A 23,109-nucleotide genomic window follows, 5' to 3' on the forward strand; every position below is an offset into this window, starting at 1 on the left:
GCAGTAACTCCCATGGGGAGATGAAGCGACCACTGTAACACGTTTAGGAACAGACACAGCACAGGAAAAGCACCACGTATGTATTTGCTGGATGAAGAACCGGAAAACTCTTCCTGCAACCGACACACCTCTGGAACTGAGAGTTCAGTAAGGGCGCCCCTTCCCTTCCCTTAACCCTCCCAGTCTGTCCTGAAGCCCAGTCTTGCTTCAGAACCCCCTGGTTCCCCCTCTGCAGTGCTGGGATTACAGGTCATACATAGCTGGCATCACAGGTCTCAGATAGCATTACAGGCCATAGACAGATGACATTATGGGTCATTGCTGGTCCCCCTTCCTCTCACAGAGTCTCCTCATCTTCTCAAGATCTCCAAAGTTCTGCAGTTACCTTTCATGTTACAAATAGTCTTCTTTTGCACAACCGGACCCTAAGAAGCAAGGAGAGCGTTTCTTGGTCGTTTTCTCTAATCTGTATTGTCTTTTTTACTGCATACTCGTGGTTAAATTCCTACGTTAATATTGATCGCAATGTTTTTTTTTTTCCTTCACATGAGAATATTAACTGTATGGGGGTTGGGAGTGTAGGCTGGTATAGAATGCTCCCCTAGCACGCCAACCAAGGGTGCTGGGCTGGACTCCTAGCATCTGGGAGGCGAAAGAGGAAAAAGGGTAAGAAAATGAAAGAATAAAACACAGGGAATGTAGTGTCATTGAACATTAAACTAGGTACGGGCTCAGGAAGCAAGTGATTCGCCAGGGAATGAGTGACACCCGGGCACTGTGGAGAAGCCACCGTTCACCAGCGTCCTTGACAGCTGCTGTGCAGACCGGCGACCCAAGGACTCCGTACTCCCGCCGCATTTGCTCCAGTTCTTGGGTTGTCAGAGCAGCATTCCTTTACTCTCTGCCGTCATTTCCCCCTTTCCTTTCTTTGTTCTTCCTGGTACTATAGTTTCCCATATTGTCCTATTAAAGAGTTTACACGTAGCTATGACGTGTTCGGCATAGTCCCGGGGCTTGGAGGGGGAATGCAAAACCACATCCCCTGCATCCGGCGACCACTCCCCGCGTGTGTGCTCCGTCGGGCGGGGACAGAGAGGTGCGCACGTGTGTCGTTTCCCCCACACCAATCGGGCACCTTGTGACGCCTCGTCACTGTGCAGACTAGTTTAAAGACCCTGGCGAGCCCCCTGGAAGCCGGCCTGCCTCTGCGGCTGGGGCGCGTTCCGCAGGCGCAGCCAGGCTCGCCCAGCCTCTGCCACTCCCCTCGCCCAACCCCTCCTCCCCTAGCCCGACTTCCTCCCGGGCTCCTAGAAGCCGGGGCGGTTTGATCTGGGGCGGGAGTGGCGGTGTCCCTCTGGGCATGCTCAGTTGCACAGCTGAGCAGCGCTTGCCGAAGCAGAGCGCGGGCGTAGCGAAGCGGGGCTGTGCTGAGAGGGCTGAGTGGAGCTTGCGGCCCGAGCCGAGCGGAGCCGAGCAGAGCCGAGAGCAGCCGAGCGGCGGTCTCGGGGAGACATGCAGATGATGACTAGGAACGTCCTGCTGAACATGGAGCTGGAAGAGGACGACGATGAGGATGGAGACATTGGTGAGTGCCAGAGCCGGGGCGCGCGGAGCCGGGCCGGGGCGAGGGGCATCCGGGGCGGACGCCTTTGCGCGGAAGCCGAGGCTCCCGAGCAACTTTGGGTCTTTTTCCTGCGTCGTCTCTGGCAGTGTTTGGGGGGACCCCGCGCTCGGGTTCACGACACACCTGAGCAGGATTCTCCGAGGCCACAGGCTGCGCCGCAGCACCGGCCCGCAGAGACACAAACAAAAGGGCTGGAGCTTCGGGCGCGGGGCAGAGACGCGGGGCGACGCCGGGTGGAGGAAGATGGCACATTTCCATCAGGCCTCCTGGATGTCAAAACGTTCCCTCTCACGGCCTCCAAACACTTTACAAAGTAAATTTAATAGTTGGGTGTGGCTTTTCCTTCCTTTCAGGTTTTACTCACAGACCAATCATAGGAATTTGTTAACTCCCTGGTCTAGCCGAACTTGGGAATTCCACGCCGCGATCAGCCTTGGCCTTTCATTGTGATAGCGGTTTATCAGGCACTCATCTCTGTGGACAGAGCAAATAGTATTCCCTTTCAAGTAGAGGAGAGAAGTGCGCGCAGGTTAGCCTCCCTGGAGCCCCACACTGTCAAGCACAAGTTTCTGATTTCCCAGAGTTGAGCGAGTTTAAGGCTCTGCACCTGGCGGCTGCTGGGCAAAAGATGCTACCGTTTCATGCGACTGAACACTAAGTGACCATTTACACAAAATAACACCCGTGGGAGCAACGTTAAAAAGTTACACTCGTGTTAGCCCAGTTAGTTTCTTGGGGGAAATATTCTCGTCCGCTATAATGACGCACTCAAGAGAGATCAGGAATAGGATTGACATAGGCAAGAAGCTGAGCAAGTAATTGCTGCCGTCAGATTTCAATTTAGACAGGAAATCTAATTTGGGCTAGCCTCTGTTACATGATAGGTATCATAGGTTGTCTTCAGACCCTGCCAATAGGCTGGCCTCACTTTCAATGATCCACACTTTTTCCTTGAAGTAAAACAGCCGATGCAGTTAACTACCTCTGCTTCTTTTTACCGAAGCCTCCGGTATTTAGAGTAGGACCTTAGAGAGCAGACGGCCTGTTTTGGCAGGTCACAAATATTTAAGCAGATTCTGGCCATTTTTGGTTGTCCTTTACTGAATTAGAAGTTGAATGTGGAACACAGTTATTTTTGTACCAGACAACGTTTTACCAAGCCTATGAGTGTTTATGTCACTACAGAAACCTTCTTGAAGGTTACTGCAGTAGGTTGATAGACTATTAGAAACTAGTTCTAATTTCCAACCGTGGGAGAGAAGGCCCTGGTGAAGTGGAGATTGTAATGAAAACCTCTGCCTCCAATCGCGTAGTATGAAAGCTCTTGATTGATATCTTTCTTCAGTCCTCGTCACCAGTTGTATAATCGTTTAAAGCATAATCAGCATTGATGCTAGTTTCTGCTTACATTTCGCTTAGCTTTAAAATTCAGAGCAGGAAAGTTACTTAGACACGAGCCCCCCCCCCCTCCCCGACATCATCTAAGGCTAATCTCAAGCAACCAAAGTAAAACGTTTTAAAATAGACGATGGTATCACCGAGGTGTCCCGCCCACATGTGTGAGGCAGAGTCTTCTGGGAGACTGGGTTGTAGAGCTTTATACACAATTACTTCAGGTTGTTGCTGCTCGATACTTAGTTGCCGCAGGAGTGGCCTCCTTATGTGGAATGAACCTACATGGAGAACTGAAAATGGTGTATTTCCCTTGGTGTCTTCCTTGTTTGCTTAAGTCATGGCCACCGGAAGTAATGCCTGAAAGGTGCAGTAAGGAATGAACCCACGGGGGCACAGTGGTTTTTGTTTTGTTTTGGAAAACCTGCTCTGATTTTCACCAAGGAGCCACAGAAATCTGGTGTAGGTGGCAGTTGCAGAAGTGCCCTAGCAGAGATGGCTTTAACTGCAAATGACTGGAAAGGCAGAGGGTGGTCTGTCCTTGGCAGCTTTTGTCTCCACACTCCCCACCTCCAGTTCATCAGTGAGCTGATTCGGCATCACTTCTCCTTGATATAAAAAGTGGTGGATATAGGACAGGTGAGATGGGTCAGTGGGTGAAGGCACCTGCCACTGAGCTCGAGGCCGTGAGTTCAATCCACGAGACCCACATGATGGAAGGAGAGACTTCCACACGTTTTCTGACCTTCATTTCTGTTTTGGCTCTTTTGTCTCCCCAACCCCCAACCATCTTTTAAAAAAAAAAATGGATAACAATAGCTTTCATGACAGAATGTAGATGATCTTGGTTAATATATTTCTTTAGTGCGTCTCACTCCTCTAACAGTTTGTATCATAGGTTAAAAGGGCTTTTATTTTCTTGGATTATCTGTGGTTCAAACCCTGCCAAGGGAAAGTGATTCTAGACACGGGGGCTCTGAGGAAGAACTCGGGGTTCAGATGGATAAGTTCGACAGCTTTAGGCTCACCATCTGTTTTTGGTAGTTGACTTAGTGACTTTTCATGTTGATTGTCACTTGGGAAAATAGACAGAGGTCATGTTAGATGATGGTCTGGCCATTCATTTCTCAGTTCTCTTTCAGCGTTGCAGTCTTAGAGAGTCTTATCTACCCATGTGGTCTATTCCCACAGTCCATTTCATGTTTAATCATCCCCGATCTAGTCCTGGTCTGTTGGGCTTCATGAACAGTGGTTGAGTAACCCTTCTGGGCTAAGTGCAGGAGGCTGTGTGGTAGACACCCTCTGTCCCAGGATGGGGGGTCCTTTGAAGCATTAAACGTCTCTTGTAGAGGTTGGCTTTGTTGAAGTGTGTGCAAAACTGGAAGGACGGACGGCATGAAGGGGAACTTTCCAGAAGAGGTGGTTAAGGGTGTGAAGCCTAGCCTGTGCAGGGACACAAAGGCATAGACAAGTTTCCAGGGCAGAGATGCCAGGCTGGAAGGACGTGGAGGGACAATCCTGTGGAGAATCCTCCATTTTGAAGATCTTGAGCTGTCTGTTACTTGGGAGCCCCAGAAATATGTCCTGGAAAGATCAGATCTGCATCTGGCAGTGTGCTGGGAAGCAGAGGGGGAGATGGGAATGTTAACCTTCCCAGGATTTGGGTTTAGTTGTGACTGCAGTGACCCAAGGTTTAAGGAGTGTGTCTCTGAGCTTACAGAAGAAGGACCATCTCTGAGCATCTGGTTCTAGCTGTCGCACCTAGCGTAAGTCCGCCTCTTGAGCTGAGTAGTGGGAAGGAGTGAAGTCATTCTTTACTTGACTGCTTCCAGCCTCAGTTCCTCTCTTTCCCTGTGACTCATCGTCCTCCCAAGCCTGTGCATTCTCATATCCCTTCTTTCTATCTTCTGTGTCCTTCATTCATTTGTTCTGCTCTTGTGTTTCTTCGTTCTTAGTATCTCTACAAGATGTACGTGTGTGTGTGTGTAATGTATATGTGTGTATGTGTGTGTATGTGTGTATGTATGTGTGTGTATGTGTGTATGTGTATAATGTATGTGTGTGTATGTGTGTGATGTATGTGTGTGTATGTATATGTATGTATGTATGTGTGTATGCGTGTGTAATGTATATGTGTGTATGTGTGTATGTATGTGTGTGTATGTGTATGTGTATAATGTATGTGTGTGTATGTAATGTATATGTGTGTATGTGTGTGTGTATGTGTGTATGTATGTGTGTGTATGTGTGTATGTGTATAATGTATGTGTGTATGTGTGTATAATGTATGTGTGTACGTATGTGTATGTGTGTGTGTGTGTATTGTATATGTGTGTATGTGTATGTGTGTATGTGTGTGTATGTGTGTGTATATGTATGTGTGTGTGTAATGTATGTATGTGTGCGTATGTGTGAAATGTATGTGTGTATGTGTGTGTATATGTGTGTGTATGTGTGTATGTGTATAATGTATGTGTGTGTATGTGTGTATAATGTATGTGTGTATGTATGTGTATGTGTGTGTATGTGTGTGTATATGTATGTGTGTGTATTATATGTGTGTGTATTGTATATGTGTGTATGTGTATGTGTGTATGTGTGTGTATGTGTGTGTATGTGTGTGTATGTGTGTGTAATGTATGTGTGTGTGTAATGTATGTGTGTGTAATGTATGTGTGTGTATAATGTATCTATGTATGTGTGCGTATGTGTGTGTATGTGTGTGTATGTGTGTGTATGTGTGTGTAATGTATGTGTGTGTGTAATGTATGTGTGTGTATAATGTATCTATGTATGTGTGCGTATGTGTGTAATGTATGTGTGTATGTATGTGTGTATGTGTGTGTCTGTGTGTGTATGTGTGTGTAATGTATGTGTGTTATTCGTTTACTTATTTTTATTTTATTATTTTGGAGGTAGAGTCTCTTTTAGGCAGGCTGTCTTTGGACTCTTTAGGTAGCCGAGGCTGGCTCTGAACACCCGATCCTCCTGCCTTTCCTTCCTGAGTGTAGGGATACAGGACCAAGCCACCACACCTGACTGGCTCACTCCCGAAATAATTTAACATAACACTTAGCGGTTTTACGGCCTTGTGGAAATCTCTTCTGTGTTATCTGAGGAGTACACACTCCTAGTTCTTCCGCTCCATCGCACACCTTATTGCTGTGGTCATTTACTACTGCTGTAATCAAAGGGTGTGCCGAGAGAAACCCTGGTACGGAAGTGGTACCGAGGAGAAAGCTTGGAATCTTGCCAGTCGAGCTGCAGAGAGGTGTGGGCAGCAGAGCCAGCCAGGAGGTCTGGGAAGACAGATGACAGATGGGGCTGTGATTCTTCTTTTCTTCTCTCAAGAGAGTAAGACTTTATTGAAACATTAGGTTTAAACGTTTGGGGCTGGGGAGATGAGGTAGCTCAGTGGTTAAGAGCACTGGGTGCTCTCTAGGACCTTGGGTCGATTCAGAGCACCCACATGGCAGGTTCCAGGGGATCTGGGACTTCATCTGGATTCCGAAGGCACTGATACTGCATGCAGGAAAAAAATAAAGTCAACTCTGCTTGACAAATCAGCTGTGCCTGGAGACCATAGATTGGCACTCCTTTCCTGTACGACAGCCAAACAGGGAGACCAACCTGGCCACGCTGGCTCTACTTAGACACCACCATCAGAAACTCCATCTAACTAACAGCAGTTTGCGATTTAAAGACTCATCCATTTTACCCAGAGTTAATTACACAGGCATGGTGTTAGAAGTATTTCCCCATCAACTGGGACTAAGCAAGTGAGCCTTTAGGGTTAGTGCATGTGCAAACCCACTACTGGTACACCTGTAATCTCAGCTTCTGGGAGATGGAGAGGTCCACATTCTTAATATGCCAGTAGCCAATTTGCACTGGGACTCATTATCCCCTCCCCCAATCTAATGATTACAGTCAGTAGCCTCAGGTCTGTTACAGTAACTTAAGGTACAGTGGTACCCACAGAAGAGGGCTGTGATTCCTACAGCCACCATGGGTTAACCCCTCAAGTGAGCCCAACAGGACTACCCTCAACTTATGTATTATATGTTACATTCATATGTGTACATGTGTGCACGTGTGTGTCCATGCATTTTTTTTTAAACAAAAGACTGAGAGTTAAAAAAAAAAACCCACAAACTGTGAACAAATTCCTTTCTCTTTCAGCCTAGCCTTGCCACACGCTGTCATGGCTGGCCGTCCACATTCTAACTTCTAAGTCAAGTAAGCAGCTTTCCAAAATGTCCTCTAGCCTTTCTCAACTCTGTGGCAACCTTACTGTTGTGCATGGGACAAATGAGCTCTGAGAGAATTATTCTGAAAGGGTGGGGTGGGGTGGGGAGGGTGCCACAGTAGCATGTGAGACTGGTTCCCCTTTCCCCTTTAGAAGCCAAGAAATTTAGCTCTAACTTGCCCACAGACATTTCCACTAGAGATACAGTTTTAATTCTGACGTTTGGGGGGGGGGTATTACAGTATTTGGAATTGCGTGATATGTGCCAAAGTTACGTAAAGGACAGTATTGAACTCCGAAGGTGGTGTTTGTCGTGGACTAGATTGAAATGGGGGCATTTAATGGAAGTTTTCCTGTGGCTAACACTTTGTTTCGCATTACCAGTACACCCGGAGCAGAAGCTGTGGTCTCACCGGGAGATGGTTCCTGCCCTCATCTCCACGCTTTTCACAGAGTAGGTGTTTAGCAAAGCATTTGTTATAGGGCTGGTTTAGGTTTTCATGTCACATGGTTTAAGCCGCCTGATCCAGTTTAGACAGGACATTCAGGCTGGGGGTCCATGTGAAAACAGCCTAGCTTTAGAACAAAGAGACACCTCTAACTACCTTCAGCCAAGGCCCTGTGCTTCTGGAATGACTCCTCAATTTTAAGACGGAGGGTGTCGGGGTTTAATGCAGCCACGTGGTCGTGCTTTGCTCTCACTGTTAGGGACCCCCCCCCCCCCCCGCCTCTCGCATGCCAGGCAAGTGGACCCTCGCTGAGCGCCCGCCTGGCCCCGTCATTCCTCTGACTCCGTTTTGCTTCTCCTTAGCTATGTCTCTAGCTCTGCAGTTAAAATTAATTGGCACCCGTCCCAAGACACAGCCAGTTTGAAGAGCAGAAGAATATGGCAACAGCAGATCTTGGATGCGGCCCAAACTGCAATGGAGATACCGTTCAGCCAAAGCATCCAGGAGAACAGGGAGAGGGTTAATGGCTGCTCTTCCCACCTCTGTATTTATGGGTGCCCTGGCCACATTTCTGAATACCGATGGACAGACCTCCTTGCAGGAAGTTTCTTCAGTAGCCCAAAACACAAATAAAAGGAAAAAAGCAGTCTTTTGAGGAGCCCAGATGTTAGTTTTATATTTAATTTAACTTTTATTCTAGGACATCTGAGCTCTACAATTTGTGGCATCTTTTAAAAATACAAATAACTTAAGATTAGGAAAAAGAGGGTATTGATCTTTGAAAGTTCTCTCTCTCTCTCTCTCTCTCTCTCTCTCTCTCTCTGCAATATTTCTTTTAACTTTGTTAACTTTACCACTGGGTCAGAGTCATAAATAGATGTTCTTTTACAAAGTACAAATATGCAAATTAAAAGTTTATTTATAACGTTTGTTTTGTAGAAGCCAAGGCTCTGTTTACATAATTGAAATGTTATGATCTCTCCAAACATTGTAGCTAGATAGCTGAAAAACTAAGGTTTGTCTTTGCACACTCTCACTGAACTATCTGAAACATTCTTTTTTCTGACTTGTGCTGTTTTTGGAGGGAAAAATGTTCAAAAGAAAACCAACCAGTACTTCGTTTTAAAAACAGTCAGAACTCTTTTGTTTAAAGGTTTTACTCTGATTTACACAATGATTTGAAAAAGTTGCATTTGTTTGAATGATTATATTTCTTTCTTATGAAACCGGTTCTGAGTGTTCCAGCTGTGTAAAACACAATACTCTACTTCTGAAGAAAAGGAAAGGAAAAGAAAAAAGCCAGTATTTCTCAGTAACGTGTAAAGAAATGGTATAAGTTTAATGGCTTTGGGTGTTGCTGAAGAAGGAGGAGGAGGAGGAGGAGGAGGAGGAGGAGGAGGAGGAGGAGGAGATTTTTAAGAGCTTCTTGCTGTCTTTGGGACAAAGGCGTTTGCTTTGGGAGGACTGAAGAACTTTTTATGGAAGAAAAGGAAGTCCATAAGGACGCTTGCTGCCTTTTGCTGAGTGCGAGGGAGGGAAACTGACTTAGTGACTTAGTGACTTAGTGACTGAGTTTGTGTCAGCTGGGACGAACCTGTGGTATTCACCTGGTGCCCTTCACCTGAGGCCAGTTTCTCAGCTGTCTCTTCAGCCCTCTGGGGTTGCTGGGAGGATGTAGGGTGATGTTTTTAGACCAGGAAGAGGCCTTGCCCAACCTACCCTCTCTTCAGTAGTCAGTACCCTCCATCCTCTCTCTTCCTCATCCATTCACCGGAAACTGTGTATCAGGTGCCATGCTTCTCACTCAGGCTGTAGTCTCTGGTCTTGTCACAATGTCTCCATTGCAGCGGCTTCTCCCTTTTAAAGGCAGTCATGGGAACTGCTACTCTTAACCTCTGATACCACTCCAGGTTTTTCTCTGACCCACAGCTGCCTGTTTCTGTTATATCTTGTATACCCAGGAGCTTAGTGATTTCCTGGCTGGGGGCAGTCATGACAGAGGCCGTTCTTCAGCCTGTGCATTTAAGGTGAGAGTTAAGGAACAATGGCCAACAGTTTCTACAGAGGAAATTATTATTGGGTTTTCCCTGTATTCTCATAGTTAGGCTAATCATGTTTTCCAATCCCCAGGAAGCATATTTTTATCAGGAATTCTTCTTGGGGGATCTTAGCTAAAGGCTGTAGGGGTTAATATGTAGTAGGTTTCTTAATACATGGCTGATGAAATGTGGAGATTTCAGCTCCATCAGTGGTTTCTGTCGTACATACCTTGGACTGGTGGCTGTCAGTCCGTGTCTGCAGAAGTGTGTGTGTGCACCTTCATAGTAGGCAAAGAAGGAGACATCCACCTAGGTGACTGTGGTGGTTTGAATGAAAATGGCCTCCAAAGGCCCACAGGGGGTGGCACAATTAGGAGATATGGCCTTGTTGAGTGGGTGTGGCCTTGTTGGAGTAGGTGTGGCCTTGTTGGAGGAAGTGTGTCACTGGGGTGGGCTTTAGGGTTTCAGAAGCTTAAACCAGGTCCAGGGGCCCATTCTCTCTCCTTGATGCCTATGGATCTAGATGCAGGACTCTCAGCTTCTTTTCCAGAACCATGTCTGCCTGCACACTGCCACGCTTCCTGCCGTGATGATAATGGATTAAACCTCTGAACGGTAAACCAACCTCAATGAAATGCTTTCTTTAATAGAAGTAGCTGTGGTCTCATGGTGTCTCTTCTCAGCAATAAAACCAATAAGACAATGCCTGGCTCTTCTTATGAAGTAGCTCTTGAAACAGGACAAGAGAAGGAACGGAGGGTGATAACTAGTGAGATTCTTACTCAACAGAGCTCTGCATGACCCCACGGTAAATGCTAGAAATTATGTTCGCCATTCTACAGAGGGCAGCCAGTCAGGAATCTCCTGAGAGGGAGGGAGGAGGGGCAGGATGCTTAAAATGCTTTTAACCTTTCCACTCATTCAGCCTTGGAGTTCTCTGCCAGTGTGTATGTAGAGGGTATCCCTTCCAGTCTTATTGTCTCTTAATGTCTTGTGGAATCCAAGGGTATCTGGCTCGTGACCTTCTCAGCAACGTTTTCTTCTTTGCGAAGACTTTTGGGATTATAGGGTTGCTTTGGGAATCTCTGGATCTGGAAGGAGAAGGGAACAGGCCATGGACTGGGGGAATCTTCCTCCATTTTGGATCCTGGGAGGGATAGACCTGGTCAGCCAGAGGTCTGAGTCTGAGGGTGAAACCTGAGTGGGCCTGCAGGGACACACTCTGCAGATGATGGAGAAAGGGTGGATCTTCCCTGTGTTCAAAGATCGTTTCTGCCATCTGCTCAGTGATACCCTCACTTTTATTGGGTCATAGGTGAGGACTGACATCCTGCCATGCTTTGGCCAGCTGTGATGCAGACTGGTAGCCTTGTGCTGGCCTGGAGTCTGTCCTTTGGCCGCTTGTGACGTGGACGCAGTTCCTGGGTGGGTTGGTTGCTTTGCCTTTTCATCTCACCACAGCTGCATGGCCTTCTCGGTTGCTCATCATTTCCCTTAGAGCCTTTCCTTGTCTGCCTCTACACTTCATCAGATGCCTTTGCCAGGCTCTACCCAGAGATACAGAGCAGGGCAAGTTCACAGTTTGGTCCAGACATCCCCCCAGCCATGTGACCTTGAGTGATGGAAGTGACCTTCCTCTGTAAAATGGGGCGGGGGCGTGCAAGGTGTGGGAATATCGAATGAGTAATAGCATTTAAAACTTGGACGTGCTTGCAGGACTCTGGCGCCTGCAGAACTGAGCCCTCCACAACTGTCAACAATGTTGCCAGTGCTTTGTGTAACTGTTTTTAGCTAAATCTTAACCCAGGGTTACCTCTTGGTTATTCTGTAGTTTGTTCCTTTTCCCTAAGCCAGTGACTTCCACACTCCCTCGTCACTTTGTACTTCTCATTTCTTACTGTTGCTGTCTTGAGGGCAGTGGCCCTAGTGGGAAGCATGATGCCTGCCTGCTGCTTCTGTTCTAATGAATAAGAGAAAGATACTGACCACCAAAGAGCTGACATACAACTAAGGACTTTGGATAGTGACCGGCTCTTGGGTGCGCCAGTCGGAGGGTTAATACATGCAACACAGTGGATGGGTTTCGTTTCAAAGGTCAGTCAGTCACAGCCAAAATATGAAGAAATTTAAGTGACCGAGGTGTTTAAAATCAGGCAAGATTTTACAGTAGTAGTAGATGCATTTTGTAACAGGGTTTTATCACCTTGATACAATTGTAGTAAGAAAGATAGGACATAGTATAAAGGGTCATTGTGACAGATACTTTGATAGCCTTTATTCTAAAAATGTATAAGAAATAAGACCATACATATATGCATACATACAAAATATATTTTGATCATACCTCATGCTTACCTCTTACCTCTCTTCAGGGCAACTTCCCCTGAAGCCACCTAACATGTCCTTTCAACTCATGTTCCTTTTCTCTATGGTCCTCCCCAGCCCCCATTAAATAACCACTAAGTCAGTTAGTGCCAACTGACTAGATATAGGGATTGGGTTATCCACTGGAGCATGGGCAACCTATCAGTCACCACATTCCTAAGGAAAAGCGAGCCCTCTTCTAGCTTGGGCCTTGCGAGCCCCTCCTCATCCATGCTATAATTTTGGCTACCTTGATTCTTAACAGGTCTTATGCAGGTAACCATCCCCGTGCGTTCATGCCTGTAATGGCTGCGTCATTTACAGCATTCCTCAGTTCCCCGCCTCCAGGCTACATTCTATCCATCCCTCCTTCCTTGATGCTCTCTGAGCCAGGGGTGGGAGCACTGATTTAGAGAGTCCGTCTGAAGCGCGGTCACTTCTTCTCGACACTTGGACGAATCCGCACTGGCCGTTGCCCACTGCACCGGGAAGCTTCTCTGACCCCCAAGGATGCGTGCGTCACAGACACACAGTGTACACTGCTGGCACAGCTGCACCAAGTTGGGAGGTGATGTTCCTATCGTTTTTTACGTTTTTGTAATCGTAGGGGAATTTAAAAGGAAAAGTCTGAATTGTTTAATTGTCCATGAGACTTAAAATTTCCTGTTCATTGGGTAGCGTTAAAAAGTGTGAAAGTTGGGGTTGGGGATTTAGCTCAGTGGTAGAGCGCTTGCCTAGCAAGTGCAAGGCCCTGGGTTCGGTCCCCAGCTCCAGGAAAAAAAAAAGAAAAAGAAAAGAAAAGTGTGAAAGTTAAACAAAACACTTCTGAGGACACAAAGGAGTACAAGTAGATAAAGTGGAAGGTGTGAGCACACTTTGTGTTATTGCCCTTGTAGCTCTAAAGCTTCTGGATTTAGTGATAACAGAAGTGAAATCTGGGTATCACTTGCAGGTTAGGTGCAGGAGACAATGCTTTCTCATTTCACATACTGAGAAACTTGGGGACGATTGATTGGTTGTGTCCAGGTGTTGGGGCTGGACGGTAGGCTGCCCCTCCAGGAGCACCAGCCTTAGGCCAGCTAACGCATTGCATCTCCTTGGGGTGAAAGAGAGCAAAGTGGGAAGGAGAGGGGAGTTGAGTTTAAGGTCATTTGATTGACATTTCTGCCTTTCATAGAAGCGACTTCTAGTGTAAGCCTAATTCCGTTGTTCAGTCACAGTACCTGGAGGTCCAGCCTCTGCCATGAGGGCCGCTTGCGTTTCCTGCCTTCGTTTAAATGTAGATAGTGTTTAGTGACCACTGGGTACAGGCATCTATAACAGACTCATTATAGCCTACAAATCATAGAGGAGATGCGAACGCTTGCAGACAAGCCTTTCATCATGCTCAGGGCAAGCAAACACCAAAGACCTCTTAGCGGTCGGGTAATCATGGATTTCCTGGGCGTTACAGTGACCTCAGCTGTGGCTTCTGGTTCGTTTCAAGCTCTGTGTCCTTCTTTCGAAGAGTTCTGTCATAGGTAGCGCTGACTAACTTATTTGACCAGGAAAGTTCCTTTGAAGTCTTGACTGGATTGCCAGCAGTGAGCCCTGCTGGCAAAGCAAACCTGATGATTTTGTTTTTTTGTTTTTTTGTTTTTTTGTTTTTTTAAAATCCATATGCATGGAGGTTTCATTTAGGCCAGCACACTGGGATGGCCCCACCTCACTCACTGTATTCGTTTGGTAGCTCTGAACTGAAGACCTCCTACAGGAGGTCTGTGTTTTATGGGCTCTGAGGATACAGAAGCAGGTAGAGACAGCCTGGACGTTGGTGGAGTTTGTAGTCTAGGCTTGATCTGTGAGAGCCAAACCCATGTAGGAGTCTGCTCATTCAGCGAAAGTCCCTTCAGTGCCTTGTGTGCTAGCTGTATGGTCTTCGCTCTGGGAATTGAGCAGCAGATAAGACATAAATGGCCCCTGTCCTCAGAGCATGGCCCGCCTGGCAGGGTAAGACAGACATATCAAGTGGTTGTAGCAAGTTATATTTAAAGGCTGTAAAAGGAGAGCAAACCAGGATGGCACAGTGAGAAGAGAATCTTGGGCGTGCCCACCACCATGCAGGGGGAGGCCTTCCACTGGGGGATGACTGGCCGTGCAGCTGTTATTTTCGTGGTTCTAAACATAGCCTGATCTTCGGGGAGCATGTCTTTCAAAAGCAGGGCTGGGAAAAGGCTCAGATGTACACTTGGCAAATTTGTGAAACCCTGTGTGTGTTTTGCGGGCTTCCAGGTCCAGTTGGCCCCGGGGTTAGGATGATTTTCGTGGTCTTTCACGCATCTCGCAGAGCTTGTTCACAGTCCTCAGCCCCACTATTCCTCCATGTGTCTGTTGGCTGCAGAAGCTACACTCGGTTAGAGGCAACAGGTTCCTTCACAATGGCTTTACTGTTCAACTTAGCATAATCGTCTCCCTTCTGTAAGTTTTAAAGGGGAGCTGAGACCTTTGAGGTTGTCAATCCTGTTAGTTTTTCTGTGTTGTCAAAGGAAGAGGGGAGACAGTGGGTGCTGCCATTCCTTGCTCATGGTCTGTTCCTCTCTTGACCTCAAAGGCATGGGGACCTAGAGGAGAAGGAATCTTCCGGATTCTCAGCCACATTCTCTTTCCTGGCTGCTCTCCTGAGGGCTATGAATCACTTCTATTGGGAGGAGAAGGGACTGGCTTTGCTGAGAGTCACAACCAAGCCCCTGGGGCATGAATCAGAAGTCCTGTGAAGCCAGAAACCCCACAGGTGGCTTATGCTAGGCTCCAGCTTCTCGGTCTTGAAACCCTAGCTGGAGAAATCTCGCTCTAGAATCTCTTCCCTGTGAATAGTCAGAGCACCTAGAGTGATATGGAAGGGCGAAAGTTAAGGCTTGTTTTGTTCTCAGGTCAAGGGGCAGGAGGGCATGAGAACAAACTTTGATCTCATTTGCTGTTGAAAACAGTCCTCTTGCTCAGTGTCCTGTATTAGGCTGTACGTCCTAGGATGGCATCTCAACTTACTTTTATATCCATTACCTGTGGTTCCTGGCCAGACGGGAGTCTTCTTTATGGGTGAGTTCGAGTAAGTGAGGCTGTCTTCTGCCATGCTTTTTTTTATCTGACCAGGAGCCTGATCCAGTGATACTCTTGGTTAGATTTTTAAAGTTCACTTCGTGTATAGTGATATGCGCTGTTAACTGTGCAACTTGGCAAGTTCAATCCTGGGTCTGACTGCCACCCCCACACAGGTGGAGGCCACTCCCCTCCGCCCTGGTGCCCCCATTCCCTTTCTCAGCCCAGGGGAACATTTTAATGACCTCTCCTGTAAACCGAGTGTGTCAGCTGTTGGAATTTACATGAATGGAACCAAGCAGAGTGTAATAATCTTTCACACCTGGCCCTTTTCATGTTGCATGGTGTTTTTTTTTTGGGGGGGGGGATTAATCTATGTGTGGCTTCTACTCCCGTTAGTTCCGTGTATTTGAACTGCAAGAATATCTGGAAAAGAACTTTTTCGGTTAAATCTTAACATGCTACCTAACATTACTTTTTCATTCTATCTAAAGTCAGGTTTCTTAATTTTTTTTTCCTTTTCTTTCGTTCTCTCTTTTTCTTTTTCCCCCTTAGTTATTTTTGTAATCTTTTTTTTTTTTTTTTTTTTTTCCGGAGCTGGGGACCGAACCCAGGGCAAGCGTTTGCTAGGTAAGCGCTCTACCACTGAGCTAAATCCCCAACCCCTATTTTTGTAATCTTATGCACAGCAGCTCACACAATGCCTTTGCTTATAATAGGAAGTTAACTAACTTTATGTTGGGGAGGAGGGGACAGGGAAAGTGCACTCATTTTAACTGCTTTGCTGTCTGAATCCAAACTCAGAGAGTCATTTCACATGCTGTCCCTGAGTGACCAGGCTGCTGGGTCCGACAGCAATCCCTGGAGAAACGCACGAGGGTTCGTTCCTTCCGCACAAGAATGTCAAGTATAATAATTAATTTTTCCGAAAGGTCAGCACCGACATGGCTCCGTATTTTTTTTGTTTTGTTTTGTTTTGTTTTGTTTTTTGACTAAGGCATGTTTCAGACGGATATTCTTAGCCTCATCTGGTAACTGATGAGCTCTAAGAACCCAAAACTAAAACTGACCCACACCAAGGGAGGAGGCGGTGTTCACCATCAGCCCCACATAGAAGATTCCACAGTATTATTTGTCCAAGCCCGAGGGTTCCCAGTTCTCAGAGACGTTACTTGGCACTGATGTCGCTTTCCCTGCCTCGTGACTCATGATTTCTTAAGGCTGATTAGTCATTCACTGCCTGAGTTAAGGAGGCCTAGGAACTGCCTGAGTCAGGCTCCTATCCACACTCCCCCTCCAGCTAGCACTTGGTTCCCACTTCTTAGCAAGGCCACACCCCAGTCTGAGGAACTAATTCCGGCTCTGTGTGAGAATCGTTGGAGAACTCAGCAGTCACCATGAGCATAGCAATAACCTTGAGTGTCAGCCTCTATTACTGCCTGCCTCCCATGTGTCCATAAGCCTTTCTTGGAAATGCTTTTTCCTCCTCCGAGGTCCTCCGGTTCAATCTGGCTCTGGTTTGTGTCTTTAGAACTGCTGTCCAATATGATGCTACTACCTGCCTCCTATCCCGATAGGGCCTGCCTGGCTTGGTGTCCCTCCGTCCAGTCCCACAGTTTATGATGGGTCCCAGGTCCCCTCTTTAACTGTCACACTGGTGGTACCTGAAATCTTATGTCCAGATTATTACCCGGATGTCATGTTATTGTCCCTGTCCTTCAGTCATATTAGGGCTGTCGTATATAAGATGTTGTATATAAGATGGTGAAAGGTGTACGATATGAGAGAGATGCTGAGCTTCAACTGGTCACCTGAAAAAGACCACGTGCTTTCTAGGATGTGGGGAAACCATATCCCTCCTGCAGGTAGGTAGTAATGTGGATTCGGCAGCTAACTGGTCCATTGAGAAGCAGCTCTCCTGGACCTGGTGACCTTAAACTGCATGATTTTGACATATTGAAAAAGACATGCTGGTGGCTTGGTGTGAATGCCTTAATCCCAGATCGGTATGGCTGCAAAGCTCCCTTCCGTATTTCATATTATGAAAAACAGACATTTTCTCAGTCTCTGTGAAAAGCCCTTTAGTCAAAACCAGCACTATTTAGTAAACTGTTGAATCTGATGGGTCGTGATTGACTCTTGACCTTTTCTTTGCCTCATGGAGGCTGGCGCCATTCCTTAGCTACCAGGTCCAGGTGTCTCTCAGGGCTTGATGACTGTGTTCTCCTAAGTGGCTTTTCTCCGGCACCCTCCTCCTTTCTTCAATCATCCCTGGCACAAATCTTCTTCCTTGCAGGTGGTCTCTCCTCTGGCCTGCCTGGATTCTGAAGGGAAGTTTCTGTGAAGGGCAGAGTGGTCTTGTTTGTTTTAGGAGAGGGAAATGAGCTATTCGCCCTGTCTGTTAGAGCTGAAACATACCTGGGTTGGTTTTGTGTGTGGACATGTGTGTGTTTGTGTGTGTGTGTGTGTGTGTGTGTGTGTGTGTGTGTGTGTGTGTTTGTGTGTGTGTGTGGTGGGTGGGGGTACAGGATTTGTTTCTGATGCTCTGATAAAAATACCATGACCAAAAGCAACTTAGTGGCAGAAAAAAGGACTTTATTTCTGATATAATACCAGAGTATAGGCCATCGTGGGGGTGGGAGAATTAAGGCAGGAACTCCAAACATCTAGTTATATTATGTCCAGAGTCAAGGGTGGAGAGAAATGAACACATGCATTTGTATGTGTTCAGCTTGATTTCTGTGCTCTTAAACAGCTCAGGACTTCTCACCTAGGGAATGATGCCACCAAAGGTACTGCCTAGGGAATGGTACTGCCCACAGTGGACTGGGTCTTCCGGCATTAGTTAAGACAGTCTCCCACGGACATGAGGCCAGCTCAGTGTAGACTGCTCTGCATCAAGACTCTTGCCAGTGATTTTAGTTCGTGTCCAGTTGACAGTTAAAGCTAACCACCATGCATGCTTCCTGAGTTTTTTAAAAAAGTATGTCAGTTTTTATATTCTTTTGAATAATGTTTATATCTGTTGATTTTTAATCTGTGTATTATCCCTTGTTATCTGTGGAGTATTAGCTTTATCTAGATATCAAAGTCCTCAGGTATTCAGGTCCTTTATGTAGGTGTTTTCATATAACCTACAGTATACTATAAGTCAGTTCTGTATTGTGGGACCAAGTACACTGGAAAGACTGTTAGTACCTCTCCTTGCTGTTTCAGTGATAACGCCATACTCCTTAGGGTTAAGTCTTCAGAGGAGAAATACACGCTCAGCACTCAGTAGGGGCAAGCTTTGTAAGTTTTCAGTCTGAGGTTGGTTGAAACTCTAGCTGTAGATCCGGAGGGCAGAGAAAGCTGACTGTACATTAGTTAGGTTTCTACGCACAACCGTTAAACACCCTCACCCGTGATTTCTGCTGTGAAATAAGTCATTGGCCACTGCATCCCCTGTAATGAGATATTATTTGGGTAATGGCTATTCTAGATTGCTTTGGAGTTCTCTTTTGCAGTCTAAATACATTTGTCTATTGGAGTCCTGTGGGCTTTGCATTCTAAACTTTAAATGAGACTGAGTTTGTGGCATTGACCCGCCGCGGTAGGCCGCAGTAAAGAGCTTAGGTTTTCTACGTCTATCAGTTTCCTCCATTTTGGTCTCATCAGAGCTGTCTTTTCCCCCCTCGTTGGAGACAGAATATCGCTATGTAGCCCAGGCTGGCCTTAAGCTATAACACTTCTTGCCTTAGCCTCTCCAGTTCTGGGGTTACATGTACACATACAGTTGCCAACTGTCCCTGAGGAGACTCAGAAATTTTAGGATAGTAAAGGCACTTTAAAGAAAGTGATCAAGAGATTGCTCTCTGCCTCAATTCTGTTTTCTTCATTGATGAAGCCTGGGTAGTATTATGAGGAAGTTTATTTTTTTTAATTGCATTTTTTATTTACATTTTAAATGTTATCCCGTTTCCTGGTTTTCCTTCCAGAAACCCATTATCTCTCCCACCCCCCAACCCCCCCACCCCGCTTCTGTGAGGGTGCTCCCTCACCCACCCATCCACTCCCTCCCACCGCCCTGCCCTGACATTCCTCTATACTGGGACATCCAGCTTTGGCAGGACCAAGGGCCTCTCTTCCCATTGATGCCCAACAAGGTCATCCTCTGCTACATATGCGGATGGAGCTGTAGGTCCATTCCTGTGTTCTCTTGGGTCCGTAGTTTCGTCCATGGGAGCTCTGGGGAGTCTGTTTGGTTGATATTGTGTTTTATTTATGGGGTTGCAAACCCCTTCAGCTCCTTCAGTCCTTTTTCCGACTCGTTCACTGGGGACCCTGTTCTCAGTTCAATGATTGGCTGTGAGCATCTGCCTCTATTTGTCATGCTCTGGCAGAGCCTCTCAGGAGACAGCTATATCAGGTTCCTGTCAGCATGCACTTCTTGGCATCTACAATATTGTCTGGGTTTGGTGGCTGTATATGGGATGGATCCCCATGTGGGGCAGTCTCTGGATGAATGAAGAAGTTTATAACCTAGGATCCCTGGACTGCATGGGTAGGGAAAGTGCTCTCAAATCCCCTAGGATGTATATTCTAGGTCTTTGTAAGTCTCTAGTAAGCACAGCCAGAATTGTCCTTTGATGCTGAAGGGGACCATATCCCCTGTTCTCTAGGATAGTGAGTTAATTATGAGGAATTAAGGTTTGACTGCTTAGTGCCATGGAATTCTTTTTTTTTATTTTATTTTTCTTGGATATTTTATGTATTTATAGTTGCCCCCTTCCGCCCTCTCCCATACCCTCTTCCCCCTCCTCCTACTTCTGTGAGGATGCTCCCACTCCTACCCATCCACTCCAACCTCAATGCCCTGTCATTCCCCTACATTGGGGAGATGAGCCTTCGTACTGTGGAATTCTTAACCAGCCATTCTGCCTTTAGAAACTGAATTCCAGTGCTGCTGCCTTAGCCGTTTTGAACCATCACGAGTGCCCTTGAGTTGCTGTGTAGTGTGGGGCAGAGGGCCCTTTCACATCCCTGCCTCATTCCTTCCTCTTTTTTTCCCTGATTGTTGACTTCGTGTTTCAGTTCCTTTGGGCACAGAAAGCTCAAACACACCCAGCCTGGACATTGAAGGATGTGGCTTGTTAGACTGTGGTCACTCTGGTTTCAGGAGCCGGGCTGGCTCTCGGCTCCCCAGAAAGGTTCTAGCGCTCTTCTCCACTTGCAGTGGATGTGCTCTGGTGGTTTCCCAGCTGCTGAATCTCTGCAGTAAGGGTGACTTCGCACCCTCACCTGCTGCCATTATCGGGGGCATGCACCTGTCCCCTGACAGGTCTCAGGTTAGATCCAGTTACTGTGACTTTGTTAAATGGCCACAATATTGAAACTGATGGCTTCTCCGTACACCTCCAGATCCAGTGCATCTTCCAACTCTCACCAGAGAAGCTCTTCCGTTTGCGGAAGATGGTAATTAACTTAGAGATCCACAAGCTCGGGGTGCAGAGAATAGGACAGCGCAGGGTGCATGGCCTTATGGGACATCTTTATCACACACACCCCTCCCCCCAGGGATCGGGGGTCATTCTGGAAGAAGGGACAGAAAGATTGTATGAGCTGGAGGTGGCGGGTGGCTACAATATAACAGTGTTTTCTGGACACATCAGGGAGTCGTGCATATGGAATTTAGAGCAGTTGAGACAGCCTGCACAAGCCCGGCGCGCTGGAAGGCCAGATACAATTCCAGCACGAAGGGCAGAGGTGTGTGCAGACAGCAGGTATCAGCAGCTGCTAGATGAATACTCCTTTTTTTTTTTTTAAAGGGAGGGTGTGGCTTCTGATGGTTCATCTACCCCCTTGTAAAGGTCACACTTCTAAGAGTATGTGGGCAGCGCAAACTGTACTCTTGTGTTAACAAAAAATGGAAGGTGTAATGTTGGGTGGGTAACAAAGTGATGTGGATCTGGAAAGAGTGTGGGTGAGGATGATCAAAACGCATGGTACGGAATTCTCAAAGAACTGATAAAAATGAGGGAAAAAAAAAGAGAGAGTTGTGGTAGCTTCTGTCCTTAGGTGCCCAGCAAGTGGTTCTTTCGGGACCATAGATGGTTCTCCAGACCCCCTTTGTGGGTAGGTGTCAGTCAGTATTCCTACATAGCAGTAGAAGGGCCACTCCAGCCACAGTTGGAAATGGGAATATTTCTCATTCCGTCGGGAATGAGATTATTTCTTTCGAAGCTTTGTGGCATCTTGTAGTGAAGTCGTCTGCTGTTTCAATCTACTGCCATGCAATTTTTAATATGCTGTTTGGTTTTTAATATAAAAATCAGAAGCAAAACATTTTTTTCATTGATTTGTCATATTAAAAACAAAGTTTAAATTGATTTTTTTCCCCTCCGTCTTCCTTGAGTTATTGTTAGTGCTCTTTTATAGAAAAATACCTTCCTAGCATTAATCTGCTCTTTTATTGTCCTTCTGGCAAATGTTTTTCAGATTTCTGTCCAGCATGAAGCAGTGGGGAAGGCTCATTAGGAGGCTTTTCTGATGTAGAAATTTCTGAATTAAAGTAATGACCTTGCTACACACTGACTTTCCAACCTTGGCAAGTTGCTGGGTCTTCATATTTCTTTCTGTGAGGGTGAAATGAGATCGTACAGCCTATAGTGGTAGAACCTGGGGTGAGTGGCTGTTTATATTGGCCTGATAATGTAAATCTCCTGGTTTCAAAAGAAACTATTCTGATATATAAAATACCTTAATTATACCCATTCATTGAATGGGCTCACAGCTAATTACACTGCCTATAGAATGGATCCGTTAATTATAATTTTCCGTAGACCCTCTTGGGTGCGATTGCAGAAGTCAGACTGACATTTTAGTAAAAACGAAAGCCCAAGATTATTACGTTGACAGTGATAGCATATGCTGCATTAATACTGCTAATAAGTGTTACTTGTGTGACTGAGCTAGGGTCTGGAAATACCAAGAGGGAAATTAGCTTAAAGCACTGAATTCCTGAGTCTGTCTGAGTGTAGGCACATGGTACATCTTTAATTGATTTTTATTCCTCTGGCGACTTCACTCAGTGAGTACTGGGGCTCACTGTTCTTAATGCTGTAGTAGGAGTGAATTAAAATGAATCTATTCATTTACCTTCTGCAATAAACGATTCTGATCAGGACCATCCGCCAGCAACCCTCTTTGAAACCAGCGAGTGACTAAAACCCAGGGGAAGTTTGTTTTGTGGTTTTTTGGGTTTCTTGCACTTTCCCAGTTTAATCCTTTTGGAGTTCTTCAGGATTTTTCTAACCTGGGTCAACGGAGTGCTTGAAATACTTCCATATTTGAGAATTCAAGTCAAAGCAAACACTGCCACAGGGAGGAGAGGGCAGTGGAGCCGAAGTCCTTAGGCCTTTGAGGAGAAACTGAGAAGCCTATGCTAATGTGGAGGCCGATAGACAGGTAGTCACGGTAGGTTTGGGGAGTTGGCTCTTATAAGTTAATTAAGCACTTAGTGATCCCCCAGATGTAGACTTTGTTTGCTTAAGAGTGCTTAAATGTAAACAGGGCAGTGGTTGGCCTGATGTAGACTAGATGATGTCACCTGGTTCAGTTCTGTCTTTGTGAGGAAGTCTGTCCTTTAGCCCAACACTGGAGCTTGTGTTCCAAAAAGGCTGGGGTTGTGAGCAGAGGGTGCAACGTTTCTGCTATGAGCTCTAACCTCGGCTTACAATGGCCACTTCTGATGAACATTAATCCCATGGTGAGCCTCACCTTCCTGATCTCATCCAACCCTAATTACTTTCCAGAGTCCCGGGAATAGCATCAGGTTGACAGCCAGGATTTCAGGATATGAAGTTGGGGAGGATACAGTTAGTCTCTCTGTCTGTCTGTTTGGTCCGTCTGTCCATTCATCCATCCATTCATCCACCC

General features: G+C 46.3%; 1 protein-coding gene across 4 annotated transcripts in view; it reads left to right on the forward strand.

Annotated features, from left to right (window-relative positions):
• Positions 1 to 1,047: 1,047 nt before the first annotated feature.
• Ano6 (anoctamin 6) overlaps positions 1,048 to 23,109 on the forward strand; it is a 179,964-nt gene continuing 157,902 nt past the window's right edge. Inside the window, exon 1 of one of the 4 annotated variants that reach the window (XM_008765735.4) lies at positions 1,048 to 1,585. In XM_008765735.4, the coding sequence (XP_008763957.1) occupies positions 1,513 to 1,585 (73 nt within the window). In that variant the 5' untranslated portion in view covers positions 1,048 to 1,512. Of the gene's footprint in view, positions 1,586 to 14,607; positions 15,193 to 23,109 lie in introns of those variants that run through there. The other 3 variants (NM_001401001.1, XM_039079320.2, XM_039079322.2) reach the window with 3 other exon arrangements.

The sequence above is a fragment of the Rattus norvegicus genome, chromosome 7 (genome assembly GCF_036323735.1).
Source record: "Rattus norvegicus strain BN/NHsdMcwi chromosome 7, GRCr8, whole genome shotgun sequence".
Classification (NCBI taxonomy): Eukaryota; Metazoa; Chordata; class Mammalia; order Rodentia; family Muridae; genus Rattus; species Rattus norvegicus.